At 37.2% G+C, this 19,184-nt stretch overlaps 1 protein-coding gene and 1 long non-coding RNA gene across 6 annotated transcripts; both read right to left on the reverse strand.

Moving 5' to 3' along the window:
• Positions 1-40: 40 nt before the first annotated feature.
• Positions 41-14,777, reverse strand: tspan2a (tetraspanin 2a). 5 transcript variants are annotated; one of them, XM_053636260.1, is made up of 10 exons: positions 14,671-14,777; positions 14,389-14,588; positions 7,891-7,919; positions 7,305-7,407; positions 3,563-3,660; positions 3,231-3,305; positions 3,049-3,135; positions 2,895-2,960; positions 722-805; positions 41-627 (listed from the first exon to the last, which is right to left on the reverse strand). In XM_053636260.1, the coding sequence occupies exons 2-10, from the start codon at positions 14,429-14,431 to the stop codon at positions 562-564; spliced, it is 651 nt and encodes a 216-aa protein (XP_053492235.1). In that variant the 5' UTR covers positions 14,432-14,588; positions 14,671-14,777; the 3' UTR covers positions 41-561. The 5 variants fall into 5 exon arrangements, 4 of the variants coding, with proteins under 4 accessions (XP_053492235.1, XP_053492236.1, XP_053492237.1 ...); XR_008387088.1 differs by lacking the exon at positions 14,671-14,777 and adding an exon at positions 1,046-1,166 and having other exon boundaries at positions 572-627; positions 14,389-14,664; XM_053636261.1 differs by lacking the exons at positions 7,891-7,919; positions 14,671-14,777 and having other exon boundaries at positions 14,389-14,664.
• Positions 4,754-6,260, reverse strand: LOC128614705 (uncharacterized). Its single transcript, XR_008387089.1, has 2 exons — positions 5,249-6,260; positions 4,754-5,045 (listed from the first exon to the last, which is right to left on the reverse strand). It is a non-coding gene; the product is annotated as an uncharacterized LOC128614705 (long non-coding RNA).
• Positions 14,778-19,184: the final 4,407 nt, after the last annotated feature.

Raw genomic sequence — 19,184 nt, forward strand, 5'->3', positions numbered from 1 at the left:
GGTATATGCTCATGCCTCACTCAATACTGTGCTGTTGCGGTCATCTTTGAATGATGGTTTTATGAATCACTTACAAACCACCTAAACATTTACAGCGCATTAATCATATCCTAAACTAAACACATTACTACAGCAAACATGGACTATATTTGCACACAAAATAATATTCCAAAGCAAACAGTACCTGTTCCTTACATACAATATTTACATTAGCAGTCCTTTTATGTAATGCATAGTAGGAGGAGAAAAACAGAAAAAAATTATGTTTGCCCAAGCTTCTCTGCTTAGTAATGTCTAAACTGGACATAAAAATCAGGCTGTAATCATAACTAATCTCCCAGCTAAACGAAACAATATAAAAGGTCATTTTAATTCATATACACTCAATCCATGCAGTGGTGGTGCAGCACAGCCAAATACAATTAAACAAAGAAATTAGCATTAGAAAGCTGCAACAATATCTTACACTACTCTATGCAAGCCTTTCAAATACGTTGGCTCAGTGAGGTCGGGACTTCAGATTCAGGACAGTTCAACCTGAATTAGGAGGCCTGTGAGAATCTATAAGACTTCCCTGTTGCTCCGTATACCACGGCATAGGACTATACTGAAGATCATACCAATTATCTGTACACAAAAACAACAACATGTTAGAATGAGAACACACATGGCATGCCAAACACCATTACAGCACTATATGCACACAGTTTCGTGAACGTACCATGATGCCTGCAGTGCCAATACCCACATATCCAATGATGATGAGTTTCTCATTAAAAAAATCCTCTATGGCTTTGAGGCAATCCTGGAGAGGAAAAATAATGATTGAGTTTTTTTTTTTTGAGTTTCTTTCTTGATTAAATATGTTCCTCTGACTTTATCAGGCCGTAATATGGTGCTCTAACACTTTTCATTATGAACAAGTGACATGCAGAGACTGAGCATTTAAAAAGAGCAGCCAACTGATTGGTTTGTCCAGCTGATACAAATAAAACTCTGGAGCTTTTGTACTTTAAGGGGTCAAGTGACACAAGAAACATCTCACCATCTCTTCCCTCTCCTTTTAATCTCCCCACATGCTTTTCCTGTCCTTGGTACCTCAGCACTCATCGTCTCTATCTAAACATGGCCATCACTGCCATCTGCTGGACTTTAGTTACTGACAACTAATTTAATTAAAGGAATACCTTATCTAATTGTCTTTTTGTGTACATAAACATCATTGTGATTGGTCACAGTAGATTCTAAGTGAATATCTGTGTCCCACATTGTTTCAGGTACTTTTACAGCATGTGTAAATACTTTATATAAGATAAATATAAATAAAATCAAGAAAGGAAGAAGAACAGAAAAATAAACAAACAAACAAATAAATAAATAATACTAATAATAATGTAGATAAAACAAGTAGAACTCAATGGAGTTGACAAGATGCCACCACCACCAAATCTAGTCTTTCTTGTTAAGTTTTGTAAATCATTCTTGTACAAGACTGAATTTTTGCTGATTCTATGTGGAAGTACAGCTCAGTTACCGGGTGTTTTGTTCACATATGGTATATTTCCTGCTCTATGGGGAGCCATGAGTGTTTGTGCCTGTTCTATAGTCATTTGGTCAGTGTTGACAGAGTCTGTACTTCATCAGGGTAGTTCTGTGTCCTACCACTTACTGTGCTCAGGCAGTCGGCCATGGTGTACTGTGTTTAAAGCCAAATGACATTTAGCTTTGTGATTTTGTCCGTTTCCCAATAAGTGATGTATTGTTGCAGCTGTGCAGTATTTTGGTTGAATCTGCTTTGGTTTTAATCTGGTTTTGAGTCTGAGCAGAGGTGTGTAGAGTAACCAAATATTTTACTCAAGAACAAGTAAAAGTAATGATGCTAATAATTACATGAGTAAGAGTAATAAAGTATAGTATACAATGAGAAGACCACTCGAGTAACAAGTTACTAGTTACTTTGGATCGGCTTCAAATAAAGAGAAAATACTGAATCTCAGACTACATGGAGAACTGGAAGTCACACCTCTCCACTTACACCGGCTCTTACACCTCTACTCTGCGCATTTTGCTTCTCTAGAACTCAATTAAAAATCTTGTATTGTTCTCTGCTTGATATATCGCTTTGCTTGAATTACCTCATCTGTAAGTCGCTTTGGATAAAAGCGTCTGCTATATGAATAAATGGAAATGGAAGGTGGGAGGAAACTGCAGAACCTGGAGGAAACCCAAGCGGACATAGGGAGTATTTGTGAAACTCCACATCGACAGTCACCTAATGCCACAAAGCCGGGATCCTGGAGCAGTCAGGCGGTAACGCAAGGTTCAAAGCCTGATTCAAATCATTTTTAGCCAAATTCTAATTGCAATATCCACAAAAATATTTCATGGCCTAGAAAGCTCTCACTTAATTTGCTGGAGGAAATGGCCTGAAATGGTATTCAAAGTATTTCAAGCGCTATCTGAAGATAAAATGGCTACTGACCTACTGTATATTAAACAATACTAATGTATCAGTACTTTAATTCATTTACAATGATATACTTAAAATACATTTAAAATTTCTGTCATTTAGGAAATCCCTGTTTTTAGGAATAGTGTTCTCAACTATGTTTTGCTTAACATCACTTTAGATGGTTAAATCCTTTTTTTTTCTTCTTTTTTTTTTAAAGAAGTTAATCGATAGGAACTGAAATGACCAAGAATTATATATATATATATATATATATATATATATATATATATATATATATATATATATATATATATACACACACTTTTTTTTTCTTTATTGAGCTTAAATATAATGACAGCCTCTGATGGTACAATTTAAGATGTATTAAATTCATTACTAATTACCAATAAAATGCTATAAGCATGACATCACAAAACCGTACCTTGGTATTATTGGTAGTACACAGAGACGTATTAGATTTTCCCTCTAAGTCTCCACAGCACTCAAGCTGTAAAAGACAAACACAGGGAATACAGTGAGTAATCCTGAAGTAAAGCAGCTATGGTAGTAGTTTAGGAATAAAATGGTAGACATACATTATTATGGTACACGAAGGTGATTTTGGTGAAGCCGCTAGTAGTATTGAATGAGGTACTGTAGAAGTTTTTAACCTCATTAATAATCTGAAAAATGCAAGACAGAGCATCCATGTTTGGTGTTAGATTTCATGAGCATTTAGACACAAAAGCACTGTTTAATCGCAGAGTGAGTAAATTACCCCATCTTTGTTCAATAAGCCAAAAATTCCTGCAGCCACTTCTGCACCAAAAATGATCAGTAGACAGGAAAAGAACTAGAGAACAGACAAGAGAGTCACATTTACCTTAGGTTTTGTTTGTTAAGTGGTGTTGTGAACTCGCAGAAAGACATGATTGACTAGGGTCTCTCTGACTGACGGAGAGACAGTAATGCTAAGTAATCCTATCTAGAGAGCACAAACAATCTTGCTTCTCGGACTCCCAGCCACATCAACACAAATTAAAAAACATGTCTGTATAGCAAACTCTAGACTGGATGACGTTAGTGTCATGGTACACAGCTCTTACCCACCAATCCCAGAAGACACTGCGACTCCCTCACAGCTCCACAGCACCCAAAGAAACCCACGAGCATCATGATTCCTCCTACTCCCATCAAAATATACACAGCTGGAAACAGAAAAGAGACACAAGGTAGTTGGAGACCTTACAGAAGTACAAGTTCATAGTTTATCTAAATTACCTTCCAATGAATGCATCTGTGCAATTCAAAATCTCACCAGAAGTCGGCAGCAATAGGACATTTATACTGTACATCTTTATGCTAGAGCCACAGAGTTCTGTGTATTTCAGTTAGGGATGGGTGGCATGGCAAAAATATTATTTACTGATACTTGACATGACACACAACATTATATGATAGTTCTATTTACAAACTGCCTGAAAAACTAAGCAGAAAAAACACACTCAGAAAAAAAGGATATTACGATATTCATCATATACAACAAATTTTAACAATGAGTTGTAACTTATTGTGGTATAAATGTAATATCACCTAGCTGTAATTTAATTTAATTCTGTGTATTGATATTTCCTCTCTTTGAAGCTTTCGTCCAGGAAATACTCACATGGAAATTTCTTATTTTTAGTGCCAAAGGTGAAAACCAAACTTGACTTACAAGAAAGAGGAACAAACACCATCTGGCTACCTTTACCAATAACTGTATAAATATATTCCATTATGTGGTGATGTCTTTTTTTAAACATTCAGTGGGTAATGGCAGACAGAAAGGCAGAATGAGTTTCAGTTTGAATATGATGTACTTCCCCCCTGTATAAATAAATGTTTCCACCAGGGATCATAAACTGCAAATGTATGGTAGCAGCAGTGAGTCTGCTGGTTTAAACCGCGCTATAGACTGCTGGTGTATGTAAAACAGGGCTCCTCTCACCATAGGCACCACAAAACAAAAAGTCAAAAGGCCCTCATCGCCACAGAGCAACACAAACCAGTCTTTGTGTACACAACACACTCGCCTAATACGCCCACAACACAAGCTTCTCCTGTATTGTGCGTAGAGACAAACACCTATATCCTAGAGAGTATCCTAACCTATTCATCAGGATCCACATTTTAACTATCTTCTAGCTCCAAACACACATTAGGTTGGTTAAAACTGATCACTTTCCAATTTGGTCAACTTTCAGCCAATTTAAACTGATGTCTGAATCTTAGATATTACAACTTTGCATTTCAGTTAGATTTAATAGAGAAATGTTCTTTATTTGATTTGCTTATTTTACCAGGGTTATGATGTGTTGGCTATATATAATTCTGAAGCATTATATTCTTTCACTGTTCACCTGCTGCACCTTATCCCCTCTGCCATTAGTGATCATTTCATGCTCCCTAGCAACAATTCCTCTCTTGCCAGCGCAGGTCACAGAAAAGTCTGTTGGCAGTAGGAATTCCTTTGAGGACACTTAAAGGGCTCCTCTGAGGACACTGTTGCTAGGATGGCATCAACTCTATAATTACAACCCCTTGTCACCACCTACAACCATAATCAGTGATGCACAAACGGATTACCTTAAAGGAGTATGAAATACATACAGAAGTATAATAAGTCAAATAAATAAAAACTTAATATATTATTTATTAATAATATATTAATATATATTATAATATTATTAATATTAATACATTACTATAATTATTAGGCATCACTGCCTTGTCTTTTGTTTTCCAACAAATTACATTAGATGGCTGCTGAGAAAGTGCTTCGTCCACTTCACTCCCCAGACTAATTAAAACTCAGGGGAGGCACTGAGCTGTTGTTTCCCTTTTGACAGGATGGAGGAGAGTAAAATGAGTCCACTGTGAGTATAAGAGCTGAAAACATCAGGCCTCAGCTCTCTTCACTTCCTGACTGCCACAGGGAAAGAATACTTGGCACTAGCAGCAGCCACCATTTTAGCCTATATAGCCTGCTCATAGAGTTCAGATAAACCACACACACACAAAACCACCCTTCCCTTAAAAAAAAAGCTCTAAATTTTTCATGTATTTGCAGTTTTAGGTCTGTGGTTCTCATTTAATTGTGTCAGCCTAATTTGTACAGAATACAGAAGTGCATTTGTAACCCACAGACAGTAATCACAAGCCCCTCTCCGTATTCAGAGTCATAAAGTGACAGAAGTCTAGTTGTTAGTTAATGCAGTAAAGTTGCATTACAACCTAAGGACCCCTAGCCAAACTGAAATCTGAACAATTCAAAATGTGAAAGTAAAACTCCTGAAAGTGAAAGTATGACCACCTGTTTGCAACTTGAAGACTAATAGACCACAGATTAAGATTTATGGGGTGGACAGAAGTCCACAGCCTTATGACTAGCTCAGCAGTCCTCCATTCCTCTGAGAGAGCGCCAAGTAGAGTCAATAAGAAATTGATCCCACTGTAACTCACAGGGCAACACTATGTGTAATGTCCTTTGAGAAATACCCTTTAGCCATTAGTCGAATTTATAAGTGTCTCATTCATCATGACTGAGACCAATATTGACCCTCCTTCCCCCATTACAGCACTGCAGCAGCTCTGCCATACAGTAAAGCAGTATATTAGTCCTGTCACTATATATGCCTCATTTTTCAGATTCGGTAGCAGGTCGTCATTCAGATGTAAATCACCAGCAGAAAGAATATATACATATGTATAAATTCATAAATGATACCTTTGACAATCAAGTGTTTTTGACAGGTTTGTTATTTGAGGTTGTTACCCTTACTGAAGCTATCATGGGGCTATGTTGCTGTCTGTGTGGAGTTTCGCATGTTCTCCCTGTCTGCATTGGTTTCCACTCTATAAAAACATGCCAGTTGATGAATTAGCAATGCTGAAACTGGGCCTTTTAGCGAAGTGTGAACAAGTGTGCAAATGTGTGTACGGTGCCATGCAATGGACTGCCATTCATTCTAGGGTGTTTTCCCCTGTTTATTAATCAGTGAACTATCCGGTAGCATACTGCACCTCGTTTGGCTTTCAGAAAGTTATGGAGGGTGTCTGAAATGTCAGGAACTAATGGGAGTTAAACTACATATGCATGATTTTGTATTCATTTAATTATTTATTTTTACTTATTTTTATATACACTTTTTTACTTACAGGTGAAAAATGGCATTAACATTGGATGAAAGATTAAAGATAGTGCCTCTTGGTACTTCTTGGTACTCTCATTGGTTCCTGACTTTTTAGACATCCTGTAGATTTTATAGATAATCTAGAGATAGATATCGATAGGGGGCTCAGTGTATCATGCAGCTGGACCACGAAAATGTATCAAATGTACAAATATTGTACAAGATGGGCGTCAATGGCATCTTTAGGACATATAGTTTCAGTCCAGTAAACACTAGTCAGTAATGGAGTTTTTTTGATATGTTGTGTCATTCAGTGTATATCGGTGGCCCTAATGGGGATGCAGCTACTTGTTCTTCACTAACAGTACGGGCACCCACAAGATGGCTGTTATAGCACAAGATGCCTTGTGAGTTAAGCACACCAAGGTTGAATTTGGATACATTCTGACAGGTCTTGGCCTTCTTAAATTTATATCACATGCTAAGGTGTAACTAATAAACTGGTAGGTCACTGAAAATCTCATAAATCCCACTTAATCCCATAAAATCACAGTAGACGTTGTACAGAGTAGAAATTCTACAATAGGTACAGTATGCTTCACTGTGTGTTTCTTTTTCATACAGTGTAAATCTTTTGCTTAGAGAGTTCTTTCAAGTGAAGGTTGTATGCTACTCACCAAAAAAGAAGGTTTGGGGAGCATTATCTGCATTCAGTAATGATTTTGTATTAGGATCAAACCTCAGCCACAGTCCCACTGCTAACACCAAAGAACCACAGAGCTGGACACAAAATGAGAAATGGTTATGGATATCAGTTTGTAGATAGTATTATTGTCTACCTTCTGACACATTTATTTATTGGACATATTACGCATACTTGAAATAGTCATGAAGCAAAAAGATTATCATATGTACTACCAACATTATACCCCTATCAGAGTCATACTAAAAATCCTAAAACCTGGTGCCAATATCAGGAACAGTTTTCCTATAAACTAACTCCCCACTGATTTCACTCAAGACACATGTACCATTGATGGCAGTGTCATGGCATACAACAAAAATGTGTGCCAACAATTTGTCAACAGCATGAGTAATGCTAGCTAGCCATATACAAGTCCATCTAGCTAACATAAACTAACTTACGCCATACTTGTATCGGCATATTATTGTAATAACCTATATGAGGAGATGCATTGGTGTATTGGAGCATGAATGACATTACACTTTGTACTCAGATACTGCAGTTTACTTGACTAATACCTTGCATTGGCGGTGGGACTGATGGGACCCTTGAGAGAGAGAGAGCACAAGAGAGAGGCAATAAACACCAGAGGTGGTTTTGGCACACACAGAGAGGTAGCCATATGGAAAAGTATCTCATGCCCACAGTTAAATACGGTGGTGGCTCTTTAATGTTTTGGGGCTGTTTTCCTGCCAGAGGACCTGGACATTTTGTTTGGATATATGGCATTATGGACTCTATCAAATATCAACAGATATTAAATGAAAACCTGACTGCCTCTGCCAGAAACCTTAAAATGGGCCATGGTTGGATCTTCCAGCAGGACAATAATCCAAAACATACATCAAATACACAAAGTATTGTCTAAAAGAGTGCCAATAACTGTTGCACACCTATATTTAACAAACATATTTTGGGGGGATAAACCTGTTTTGTTTGCAATTGTTTAATGTCCATGAGATCAGAGAATTTTTGTGAATTTTTTGAACAAATGATCAAAAGGTTAAACAATAAAAACTATTTTTCACAGCCTTCTTTGCTCATATTTGCCAAGGGTGCCAATATTACTGGAGGGCACTGTATTTGGACAGTGACACAATATTCATAATTTTGCCTCTGTACACCACCACAACGGATTTTAAATGAAGCAATCAAGATGTGATTGAAGTGTAGATTTTCAGCTTTAATATAAAATATTGAATGAACCATTTAGGAATTACAGACCTTTTCAGTGGGTCAAAAGTAACTGGATGAACTAAAATAATCACAAATTGTAGAATTCTTTTTAATACTCATGGACTAAACGCTGAGTTTGAGGAGCTTTGCCAGACTTTTACTGCAGTTGCCTTCAGCTGCTGATTGTTTGTGGGTCTTTCTACATTCAGCTTCTGCTTTCAGTAAGTGAAAAGCATGCTCAACTGGGTTGAGGTCATCAGACACTCAAGAACATTTAATTTCTTTGTCTTAAGAAGCTCTTGGGTTGCTTTCACTGTATGTTTTGAATCACTATCCATCTGTACGGTGAAGTGCCATCCTATCAGTTTAGCAGCATTTGAGTGAATCTGAGTAGAAAGTATAGGTCTATATGCTTCAGAATTCATCCTGCTACTTACAGCAATCACATCATCTATAAACACCAGTGACCCAGTTCCACTGGCAGCCATACATGCCCATTTCATAACACCTCCTCCACATGTTTGACAGATGATGTGGTATGTTTTGGAACATGAGCCCTTCCTTTCCTTCTCCATACTCTTCTCTTCCCATTATTCTGGTACAAGTTAATCTTGCATTGCAGGCATTTTTATACGTATTTTAGCTAAATCTTATCTGGCCATTTTGTTCTTGAGTGTTACCAGTGGTTTGCATCAAACCATCTGCATTTACATCCATGGAGGTGTCTCTTGATTGTAAACTTTGACAAAGATACACCTACCTTCTTCAGAGTGTTCCTGATTTGGATAGATGTTGTGGAGGGGATTTTCTTAAATATGGAAAGAATTCTTGTTGTTTTTTATGCTTGCTGGCTCCGGTAGAACAGTAAAATTTAATTTTCACCCTATTTGTTTAGTCTGTCTGTGGGAGGGTTTTGAAACACAAGTTCTTAACGCAAGCGCACTTGGACTTTAGACTGTGGTTTTACCCAATATGCTTCTGTTTTCGTAAAAGCCTGAAACTTAGGACACAGAATATCAAGAATACTATTTCGATCCTTCCTCAGTGTGCACAAAACAAATCGATATTACTCTAAGCAAGGAGTAGTATTCTGAGTGAATGGGAAACCTCTCATGTAAGGTCATCCTGCCAATCAACCACTGTCATCATCAACAGGCAGGCTGTGCCAGTCTCACAGGCCTCCGCTGTCACTCCTGCTGGAACTCTCCAGCCCTGGCGCTCACCCCAACAAGCCACTATGCCAAGCGGCCAAGACAACAGTTCACTTCTCTATCTTACAAATTTAGAGACAAAGGCATTGCTGTATATTGTTTGGACATCAGTAAACAAACAACCAATCACTCCAACAAAAAACCCTCATTACAGCATTCATACACTGACCATTTGAGCAAATCTAATGTGACCACTTCATTAGTTTGGTGATAAAATCATCATGCCAGAGACAGTGGAGGAGCAGAAACTGTACAGGGCTGGTCTTTGGACGTTTTTATTTTATTTATTTATTTATGTCAGGTGACTGAGTAGAAAATATTAATTTGAATAAAATCAGAATTTACATAGATATAATGCATTGCACCAGACTGTAAAAATAACATTTATCAGACATTGCTTGGAACTGTAAAAATAAACCTTACTGTTATACATATTTACAGTTGCAATCAAAATTATTCAACCCCCATTGCAAATTAGATTTACTGTAAATATTTATAAACTTTCAGTTGTTTGCAGTGAACAAATCAAACAAAAGCAATTGAAATAGTTCAATACAACAAATGCTTCAAGTGGTTTCCCCAAATTCAACTGAAAATGTAACTTATAATGATTTCTCCAGTCTCAAAATTATTCAACCCCCTGAATAGAATCCCTCACAACAGCACAAATATGCAAAACAGGTGTTGTCTCAAGTACACCTGATGCAACTAATCAAGGGCTTCATTAGTTGCACCAGGTGTGCTTCAACTGGAACACATGAAATAACTGAACTGGCGAAGGGCAAAAAAAAATACATGAAATATCTGGACGGGGCAGAAAAAGGAAGCAATCAACGGCTGCAACCGGAGTGACTGCAGAAGACCTGCAGCAAGACTTGGTGGCAACAGGCACTGAGGTTTCAGTGAGCACACTATGGCGCATACTAAAAGCAGAAGGTTTCCATACCAGAACTCCAAGACACACACCACTACTGACCCAAAAGCACAAGAAAACACATCTCAAAATCATATAAATAAGCCACAGAAGTTTTGGGATTCTGTTCTGTGGAGCAAACCTTTCGGCATGGATGGATCAGCAGTATGTCTGGAGGAAGAAGAATGAAGAAAGAACACAATGAAAAAAGAACACACAGGCAAGATGGATTCATAGAAGTATCAGGAAATCCTAGGAGAAAACGTCATGTTGTCTGTGAGGAAGCTGAAGCTTGGACGTCATTGGACCTTCCAAGAGGACAATGATCCCAAGCTTACCTCAAATTCCACCAAGGCTTGGTTGCAGAAGAAGTCCTGGAAGATTCACAGTCACCTGACTTGAACCCCATAGAAAATCTCTGGTGGGATTTGAAGGAGGTGGTTGCAACACGCAAACCCAAGAAGGGGTTTAATAATTAAGGGCTTGCCATGAAGGGGTTGAATAATTTTGAAACCACTTGAAGCATTCGTTGTGTTGAACTATTTCAATTACTATTATTTGATTTGTTCATTGCAAACAGCTGAAAGTCTGTAAATGTTGACAATAAACCTGATTTGCAATGGGGGTTGAATAATTTTGATTGCAACTGTATGCCATTATTCTTCACTCCTTCCTGAGGTGTGTCTAATCGTGTACAATAATATATACATACTAAAATAACTCAGAATATAAAGGTAGCTAGTAGAGATGCACCAATGTATTGGTCGATAATCGGTATCGGATTATAAAGGCTATTTTTCCCAAAAACATCTGTTGATCAGGGACGTTTGATATATCCTGTCAATCAAAAGAGGGCGGGAAAACACATCGAATTCGTGCTGTGTGTAAAGACGATGTCTCTTGTGTGGAATGACGACAAAACTGCACTGTATAAACTCTGTAATCTCTGCACTGCTAAAATTTTACGGGAAACGGGAATCCCCCACCCTTGCTCTGCACGCACTGAATTAAAGGGCCAATACACTGTAGATTGAGTGACAAAAAAAAGGTATATATTATATATATATATATATATATATATATATATATATATATATATATATATATATATATATATATACACATACACATATATATATATATATATATATATATATATATATATATATATAGCACATAATTATTGCACATATATATTTGTAGAGTAGTATATTTCATATGCAGTTAATGTTAATATGAGTTAATATCATTAAAAAAGTTTATATTAGGCCTATATATTACCAGTTTGATGTTCAGTGATGAAGTAGAAATGCTTTTGTTTGTGGAGAGTGAATGTGAGACTAACAGGAGGTTTTTTAGAATTCAGTCAATGTTAATATGAATTAATAACATTCAATAAGTTCAGAAATCTTACTTTAATCTTCAGAATTTAGTTCATGTGTTAATGTTAATTTGAGTAATGTGTTTTCTGTTTATGAGACCAGTTACTGTGAAACAACTTGTTGAAATGGAGAGAATAAAGTTTTTATTTGCATTTCCTTCAGAATTGTGGAATTAATTATTATTAATTTAAAAGAATGTTATAAAAAGCAGAACTATCGGTATCGGCCGATATCACTGAATAATCGTTTATCGGTATCGGCTGAGAAATTTAGTATCGGTGCATCTCTAGTAGCTAGTCACTTTACAAAGATTAACTGATTTCTAAAAGACTACAATGATTCATTTATTTGGAAAAGCATGACCCCTTTAAGCAAAGCTATTAGTAAATCTGCTCTGAAGTGAACCATGAAGTTTCCATCAGTCATACGCAAAATATAAGCTATTTTTTACTCAGCTACATGTGACTTGTTGCATCATGATACTCTGTTATCGGATACATGACCTACTGTGTTGCTGCAACGCACTGCTCTATATGGGTAAACTAGATGTTTGTTGGCTAAACATTAAAAGGTTTTAACTGACACCACAAAACATGTGGATTCTCAGGTGGATTCCAACTTTTTCTGAACCCAAAACTACAAGCTATATTAAGAGCACTGGCTTTTGGATGGTCATTTAGCTGATACTTTTTCAAAAATCCAGACCCCAATCCTTAATAAGCTTATAAATTTATAATCAAAATACGACAAAAACACAGAAAATATTGCCGTCAATATAATAGTAAAAAAAAAAAAAACCTAATTAAATCAGGACTGAAATTTGAAATAATCTAAATGATAAATGAACAAATTCTGGACACAAGGTTATCTGTATGTAAAATAACAGTCCTTATTGGTTGATCTGAAATGAACTTTAAAATTATAGCCTAAGTATATCTGTAACAAACATTAACCAATTAGAGACTGTTCTTATAGATACATTAATAAATCACTTAATCTACAGTCTAAAATCATTTAAACCTAATTAATGTTTAATGATGTGCAATTACGGTTAAACCATTTGGGTGACACGTTAATCTATTTATAATTTCTCATGTGAATGCACTCCTTGGCATAGGCGTGTACATTTATTTGGAAAAGATGAACCATTACTGGGAACTGGCAGACTGTGATGGACTACACCTCAGTTAGGAAGGAACTGTCACAATAAACTCAGCAGCCAGGAAATGGTTGTGCAAATATATAGAAAATATCTTTTTTTCTTCTTCTTCTTTATTACACAGTTTATTTCTTGTCATGGCGAAGCAGTAACGTGAGGAAGCTGTGAGGACTGCAGGAGCACCTCATAAACTGCACTGCACTGTGCTGGACTACAGTGAGAAAGTGCACCTCAAAATCCCCTGTGCTCAATTAACACCTAAAGTGCTGTATTCATGCTTTTACTTAATTTCAGTATTATTTTAAGTGCACCTAAACACCGGGGGTAAAATTGCAGCAAGGGAGATTTTGCAGTGGTAGAAAGAGGAACTTCAAAATCGGGGCTCTCCGTTAAAATTTCCAAATGCTTAAAACAAACGTTACACTCCCAGTAAAACTCACCACCATTTTTAGTCACTAAACAGTCGGTCCTGTCAGAAAACACTAGCCTACAGATATAAACAAAAACGGACAAAGATTTTGTAACAGCCAAACTGCCTCAAATAACCCGTTAGCACCTCATGAATAAACAACAGAAAATTAAATAAAAGGTGAAAATTACACAAGAACTACAATCACTGCCTATCTGTTGTTACCAAACCTCAAAACAACCAGGACTCCAATTAACACAGGCAACACGAGACTGTAATTCTGTCATTACCACTACTATTACTACTACTACTACTACTACTATTACTACTACTACTACTACTACTACTACTATGACTACTACTACTACTATGACTACTACTACTAGTAATACTATTACTAGTACTACTACTACTACTTCTACTACTACTACTATTAATACTATTACTACTACTACTACTACTACTATTAATACTATTACTACTACTACTATTACTACTACTACTATTAATACTATTACTAGTACTACTACTATTACTACTACTACTACTGAGGGGTGAAATTAAGAGAAAATTATTTCCAGAAGGCTGGTTACAAACAGGAAAATAAGCAGTATGAATTGGAGAAACTCCTACAGAGGCAGTTAATGCGGCTGTGAGGCTGTTAGTGCGGTTAGAAGGGTCGTACATGCACATGTCAAGCCTAACCTTTCATTTCTTTCAATACCAATGTAATCCATCTGAAATGGTTTAAGTGTGAAAGGCTCACCCAGAATATGAAGTTGAAGACGAAAAGCAGGTATTTCACGCATTTCGTGACTCCATGCACTTTGCTCATTTTGCCGGTATCTGCGCCTCGTACGTCCTCCTTGTGCAGGATTAATGTTTAACTCGGGAGAGTTGAAATGCGGGAAATTTCACTGAAGCACACAGAGCGCGTCTCCTCCTGTCAGCACGAGCGCGTGCGTCCTGTAAGCCCCGCCCGTTAGATTTCGAGATGTAAATATTTTACTTTGCATCCAGATAACACACAGGTCACCTAATCACTAACCTTATCTTTGCTGAGATGCAGAGTTTGTCAGACTTCTCATGCCTTATCCATCACTGGAAAGACACCGTTGCTGACTGGAATAAAGTTGGTGTGACGTTGGACGTTCGATATTCGCAGATATGCGGAAATTAAGGGACCGTCTCTAAAGTTACATACGACATTGTTAAACACGTTTCTAACTTCAATAGCATTTGAGGGGAATGACTTACAGTCATATACCCAACTGTAACGTGTTCATCTAGGTGTCAGGTATAACGCACACCTCTTAGATTTTTGATATTTAACAAAATAAACTATTAAATCATATATAAAAATTGCCACGTATTTTATTACTGCATGGGCTCATACACAAAAAATACCATTACTTAAAGCTCAATAGCATTCGAAGGGAATTATGTACAGTCACACCAGTTGGATGTGTGACTGTACATCATTCCCTTCAAATGCTATTGAGCTTTACATAAAGGCATAATTTGTTTATGAGCCTATTCAGTAATGAAATACATGTTAAATTTAAATATGATTTAATAGTTTATTTTGTTAAATATCAAAAATCTAAAAGGTGTGCGTTATACCTGACACCTTGTTGAACACTTTACAGTTGGTTGTGGGACTGTACATCATTCGCTTCAAATGCTATTGAGCTTTAAAAATAGCATATTTTGTGTATGGGCCCATTCTGTAGTGAAATTCATATCTAATTTACATATGATTTAATAGCTTATTTTAATAAATATAAAAATCTAAAAGGTGTGCGTCATATCTGACAGCTAGATGAACACTTTACAGTTGGTTGTGTGGCTGTAAGTCATTCCCTTCAAATGCTATTTAAGTTAGAATCTTGTTTAACAATGTCGTATGTAACTTTAGAGACGGTCCCTTAATTTCCGCATATCTGCGAATATCAAACGTCAAACCAACTTTATTCCAGTCCACTGCTGAGAACATATTATTGGGTCAGTCATACAATAGTGGTCCTCTGCTGCTGATAAATGGGGGTAAAAGGTGTCTGACCAATTGTGCATAGTTGCAGATGGGCTAAAGTCAGTAGATGTATATTTATAAAGTAGATCACTGAGGGAGGTGAACCTGATAAAATTACTAAAATGGCCTATTAATGTATACTGTGTGTGTACCTAATAAACTGGCAACTGAGTTTTAATCTTGTTCATTTATGTTAAGGCAACAGGTTAGTTAAAGTTACATATGGGCTGCACACATGGCTTTTCATTTACACTCACCATCATGTCAGTGAAGAACAGGAACCTGAAGCTACAAAGGGAACAGGTTCATAAAAACTTAACAGTTGAAGATTGGAAAAGCATCATCTGCTTTGATGAATCTCAATTTCTGCTGCAATATGCAGATGGCAGTGTCAAAATTTGGCATCAACAGCATTGGAGTCTGTGGACCCCAACCTCCCTTGTGCTGATACAGCTCCAATTCCGAAAAAGTTGGGATAGTATGGAAAATCCAAAAAAAAAACAAAAAAAAAACAAAAAAACAACCCAAAAAGAGTCATTTGAAGACACATTATTAACACATTATTTGATGTTTTACTTTGTGAATTTCATTTATTTTTGAAAATATTCACTCATTTCAAATCTGATGACTGCAACACACTCCAAAAAAGTTGGGACAGTCGACTGTTTACCTCTGTGTAACATCACCTTTTCTTTTAATAACATTTATTAAGTTTTGGGGAACGGAAGACACCAGTTGTTTAAGTTTAGCAAGCGGAATTTTCCACCATTCATCCATTATTCATTTTGTCAGCTGCACAACTGTACAGGCCACACATTCTCAGGCTGAGACAGGTCAGGACTGCAGGCAGGCTACACTAGCACCCACACTCTCTGCTTACGCAACCATGCGCTTGTAATCCGGGAAGAATGTGGTTTGGTGTTGCCCTGCTCTGGATGGCAGCATATGTTGCTCAAAAATGTGTACATATATTTCTGCATTAATGGTGCCCTCACAGATGTGCAAGTTACCCATGCCATGGGCACTGACACACCCCCATACGATGACAGACGCTGGCTTTTGGACTTGACGCTGATAACAGCTTGGATGGTCCTTTTCCTCTGTGGCCCAGAGAACACAACGATTTGAAATGTTGACTCGTCAGACCACAAAAGATGATTCCACTGTGCTACTGTCCATCTTAGACGAGACAGAGCCCAGAGAAGTCGGCCTTTCTGGACAGTGTTGATGTATGGCTTCTGCTTTGCATAGTAAATTCTTAACTTGCATCTGTGGATGCAAATGGTGTTGACTGACAAAGGTTTACCTTTGAATAGAGGCTGTTCTGAGAGCAAATGTGTGTGTTTGTGTGGGAGGGTTGGGGTTCCTAGGTAGTGGGTGGTATTGAAAAAAAATTCAGAGGTGAACTTGCTCTTGTGCTGCATAACCCAATTGTGCTTGAGCATCAGGTCATGGACTGTTGACTGAACATTCTCGTTCAGGATTTTCTGTAATAGCAGAATTCATGGTTCCATTAATTATAGCCCAGGCCCTGAAGCAGCAAAGCATCCACACACAATCACATGAACACTGACCTTATCTGAGAGGAGCAAAGCATGCAGTTCCTTGGTGTTTGTCTGGGTTCTGTTGTTTCTTCCTAGATGTGCTCTTGGAGGAATTTTGGTTGGCCATCAAATTCTATGAAGATTCACCAATGTTCCAAGTTTTCTCTATTTGGAGATAATTGCACCATTCTGTGTAAACTCTAGAGACTACCGTGTGCTGAAAATCCAATTTTTGCATTACTAAAAAATAATTTAAAAAGCAGTTTCTGAAATACTCAAATCTAAGCCTGTCTGGAACCAACAACCCTACCACGGTCAAAGTCACTTTTTTAATCACTTTTGCCCCATTCTGATGTTTGATGTGAACATTAACTGAAGTTCTTGACCTGTACCTGCATAATTTTATGCACTGTACTGCTGCCATATGACTAGCTGATTGGATAATCACAGGAATGACTGTGTCCAGATGTTCCTTATAAAGTTTCGAATATCAATTTGTTTCAACTTCTACAGCCTCAGAAACACTTTATTGCACAGCTAAAGAATGATTTTGTTTTGATTTTTTGTCAACTGCCAAAAGTCCTGTTTTCCTACCCTTAAGTACATCTAAGTGATAAGCCAAACATAGTACTTAAGTGCTTCTCAGGCTATTGGGCTGTAGGACATGAAACAAGTAATTATAAAATATTATTTATCTCACAAGTCAACTTAATTGTGCCTTAATTGTCCTTACTTGTCAGTTTCTAGAACATGTAGCCTACCATGTATCAGCTGACTCAGACACAGAACTAATCTTATTAGAAAATGTAACAAAAATGTAAACAAAGCTGGTCAAATAATAACTTATTTTTTCAATTGTGTCTAAGTGTCCTATCCTGTTCCTCCAAGTTCCCCAAGTGTGACAGAATCGAAACTTTCCTCAAGAGTAAGTCGCCCCCTAGCGGCTCAACATATCAAATGTTCTTCACAGATTAATAAACCAATATGTGGTGCTGTGCAGTGCAGCAAAAGGTTGTTGAGCTTCACAAAATGGGAAGTGGCTATAAAAAAAATAGCACAAGCATTGAAAATGCCCATTTCCACCTTCAGGGCAATAATTAAAAGTTCCAGTCAACTGGAAACGTTATTAATCAACCTGGAAATGGACATGTGTCTATATTGTTTCAGCGCACTGTGAAGAGGATGGTTCGAGTGGCCAAAAAATCTCTAATGAGAATTGCAGAAGTTAGTTGCATCTTGGGGTCAGAAAGTCTCCAAAGCTACAATCCGAATTCACCTTCATCACCACAAGTTGTTTGGTAGGGTTTCAAGAAATAAGCCTCTACTCTCATCCAAAAACCTCAAACGTCTTCAGGTTGCTAGACACTACTGGAACTGGTTTTGGTGCACACAGAGAGATAGCCATATGGAAAAGTACCTCATCCCCACAGTCCTGCCATGCCATCCCAGTCCCCTGACTTGAAACCCATAGAAAACCTGTGGGGTGAACTGAAGAGGAGAGTCCACCAGCGTGGACATCGGAATTTGAAGGATCTGGAGAGATTCTATATGGAGTAATGGTCTCAGAACCCTTGCCATGTATTCTTCAACCTCATCAGGCATTATAGGAGAAGATTCAAAACTGTTATCTTGGCAAAAGGACATAGCACAAAGTATTGACTAAAAGGGTGCCTATAATTGTTGCACATCTATATTTAACAAAAATATATAAAAAAAATTTTTAGAAACCTGTGTTTTAATTGCAATTGTTTGATATCCATGAAAGCAGACTACTTTAGTGATTTTTTTAAAAAAAAAGAAATCAAAAAGTTAAACAATAAAGACAATTTTTCACAGCCGTCTTGCTCATATTTACCAAGGGTGCCAATATTAGTGGAGGGCACTGTATATATAATGCCTTCATCATTAATGTGTCAGTAAAGAAATAAGAACAAACATAGATTTTTCATTCAGAAACTTAAATGTCAGAGAATTTTTCAGGTTTGT

This window comes from Ictalurus furcatus, chromosome 11 (assembly GCF_023375685.1).
Source record: "Ictalurus furcatus strain D&B chromosome 11, Billie_1.0, whole genome shotgun sequence".
Classification (NCBI taxonomy): Eukaryota; Metazoa; Chordata; class Actinopteri; order Siluriformes; family Ictaluridae; genus Ictalurus; species Ictalurus furcatus.